The following is a 2,817-nucleotide window of genomic DNA, read 5'->3' as shown; positions in this document are numbered from 1 at the left end:
GTTTAGAAGGATAGGAATGAATATTTAATAACATCTAGAAGGGTTAGTTTTGTTATAATCCCATATTTTAAAGACTTCAAATTCTAGATGGCTTACTATTAAATTTCATAAAATTAAACAAGTTATTTTTTTTTTTTTTTTTTTTGTTACCGTAAGTTGAGGTAAATATAAAAAGATAAAGCTATGGTGGGGAATATATTCTGGGGTTCATAGTTCATTGACATTTACCTCGAACGAACAATAAACAAAGTAAAATAAATGAATAGTGGTGTGGTTCACTTTTGGGAAAATAAATGCATAATAACAACTCCCTCTGCTCAAGGCTTTCCCATCACCTCTATCTCTCGTTCCCTTTTCTCTTTCTCTCTCACGCACGTCAATGGAGGAACGCGAAACCCCTGCTGCTAACAATGCCGCTGATCTCATCACATTCACCGACGACTTCGACAGCGCTTGCTCCACTCCTTTCGTTAGTGCCCCGTCCAGTCCTGGCCGTGGAGCTCCCTCTTCTTACGGTGGTGGATTTTTCTACAGCGCTCCCGCAAGTCCTATACACTTTATGCTGTCTTCTTCTTCGAATATGGGTTCGTCAAACTCGGGTTCTTCTACTCCTATTGAAGGAGCTGGAGGATCTTTTGAGTTTGAGTCTCATGTTGTAGCTCCAACCGGATCCATGAGCTCCGCCGATGAGCTTTTCTTAAACGGCCAGATCCGTCCGATGAAGCTGTCGTCTCACCTTCAACGTCCTCAGGTACTAGCTCCATTGCTTGATGTTGACGAGAACGAGATCGGAGATGGAGATGGAAGTGACAGCGAGGATAAGCTTGGGAGAGGTAGAGATTTGAAGTTTCGAGACAGATCTAAGTCGTTAAGGAGAAGAGCTAGATCTATGTCGCCGTTGAGGACTAACAATGCATTTCAATGGCTGGAGGAATTTGAAGACGGAAGAGAATCAACGGAAATCAATGAAATCAAACAGAAATTAGAAGCAGAAGATAAAGCAAAAGCCGACGAAGAGGTTCTCGATAGTGAAACTCCGCCGTCCGGTGCTTCCTCAAGGTCGTCGTCCGTCGGCCGGAGCTCAAAACGGTGGGTGTTTTTGAAGGAATTTCTGTATAGAAGCAAGAGTGAAGGACGAAATAGTACTAGCAGCAACGGGAATCATAAGTTCTGGAGAACCTCATTGTCCTTTTCCCCTTCTTCTAACAAGGACAAGAAATCAGTCGACACATCGGCTGTGAAGAATAAAGCAACAACTCCAACCACCACCACTGCCGGAGACGGACCTCCCACGGCGGAGGCGGCAAAACCCACCGTCAGAAAGGCCGTGAATGGGGTCGGGATAAACAGTAAACGGAGGATTGCTCGTTCGGCACACGAGCTGCATTACACAACGAATCGAGCACAAGCAGAGGAGCTGAGGAAGAAAACCTATTTACCCTACAAGCAAGGCCTATTGGGATGTTTAGGGTTTAGCTCTAAAAGTTACGGAGCCATGAATGGATTTGCAAGAGCTTTGAACCCAGTTTCATCCAGGTAATTTAATCGAAAACGAAAAGGGTTTTCATGTTGGTGATTGTATAAATTGTTTAGCTAAAACATCTGTTTGATTTCGAATTTTTCCATGGTAAGCAATGAATCTATATATTTGAATGCTTATTTTCTCTTGTTGATCCCCTCCAGAAATCTTTCGATCCTACAGATTTCAAGACAAATTTCTTTTTCTTTTTGCGTTGTATAATTTACTACATCATCTATCATCATGTTGATTTGATTTTAACTTTTATACTCGGTGATAGCGACAACTCTTTTTCTGTTATGATTGCATCTGCATCTGGGTGGAATTACCAGATTGAATGGTGTAATTACTTGTACCTTGATGCATGGATAGTTGTAATTAACATAAAGAAATTCTTTAGTTCCATAAGATTCTTGTCTTACTAAAGTTATGACAAAATGCTTTATACTATGCAATGCATTGTTGGGGGTTTCTATGAAAGTTTCTTTAAACAAAGAGTTCTTCAAACTAATATATATGCTTACTTTTCTTTCCGAAATTCCATATCGGAATAATCTGAAATACATTTTAAAAAAAAATCTGTGGGTAAACCAAATAACATTTCAAATAATAGCAAACCATCAAAAACTTAAAAATATTATACCAACTTAAAATGGACAACAAAATCAAAACAAATAAGATCAAACGAAAAGTAACAAGCTGATCAAAACGAAGAGAACCGATTTTGAACCGAACTGTTTGTTTTTAAGGTTCTAAAACTGAAAAGAACTGATTTTGAAAGTATATTACCTTTTTTTTTTTTTTTTTTTTTTTGGGAGTTGTCTTGAGTTGTTGATTGTTTATTTACTTATTTAACTTGATAAACATTTCTTGATAAAACTGTTTAGTTGTTTATACGGTTACAAAAAGTTATAAAATTAAAAAAAAAGTTATAAATTAAAAAGTGTTTTGATTAGTTTATTTGGTTTTAAAAGACTCTAAGTTAGTAAGTGATAAGTTAATAAAAAAGTGTTTATGTTAGGTTAATAAAAAAGTGTTTATGTTAGCTTAGTATTTTTAGAGCAACTCCAATAATGACTCTACTTTAAAATTTTATATCAAAAACATATATCATATATTTTATTAATAAAATACTATTTTTCCTAAAAAGTAATGGGTTTATACCTACAAATTCTTCATATAATTAATATTTTATTAATATCATTAAAATGCAAATTAATATTTTATTAATATCATTAAAATGCAAGGATGAATAGTAGTCCACTATATTTGTATGTTTGGAACATAACATAAGAATG

General features: G+C 35.8%; 1 protein-coding gene across 1 annotated transcript; it reads left to right on the top strand.

The window, feature by feature from the left end:
• Positions 1 to 278: 278 nt before the first annotated feature.
• On the top strand, positions 279 to 1,659 carry LOC145017102 (stress response NST1-like protein (DUF1645)). The gene has a single exon (XM_078975184.1). The coding sequence runs from the start codon at positions 380 to 382 to the stop codon at positions 1,538 to 1,540; it is 1,161 nt and encodes a 386-aa protein (XP_078831310.1). The 5' UTR covers positions 279 to 379; the 3' UTR covers positions 1,541 to 1,659.
• Positions 1,660 to 2,817: the final 1,158 nt, after the last annotated feature.

This window comes from Lactuca saligna, chromosome 9 (genome assembly GCF_052625555.1).
Source record: "Lactuca saligna cultivar CGN05327 chromosome 9, ASM5262555v1, whole genome shotgun sequence".
In the NCBI taxonomy this organism is placed as follows: Eukaryota; Viridiplantae; Streptophyta; class Magnoliopsida; order Asterales; family Asteraceae; genus Lactuca; species Lactuca saligna.
This window is presented reverse-complemented; position numbering and strand designations above follow the sequence as displayed.

Coding starts and splice junctions, on each gene's coding strand:
- LOC145017102 (XM_078975184.1), top strand. CDS start 380: ATGGAGGAACGCGAAACCCCTGCTGCTAACAATGCCGCTGATCTCATC.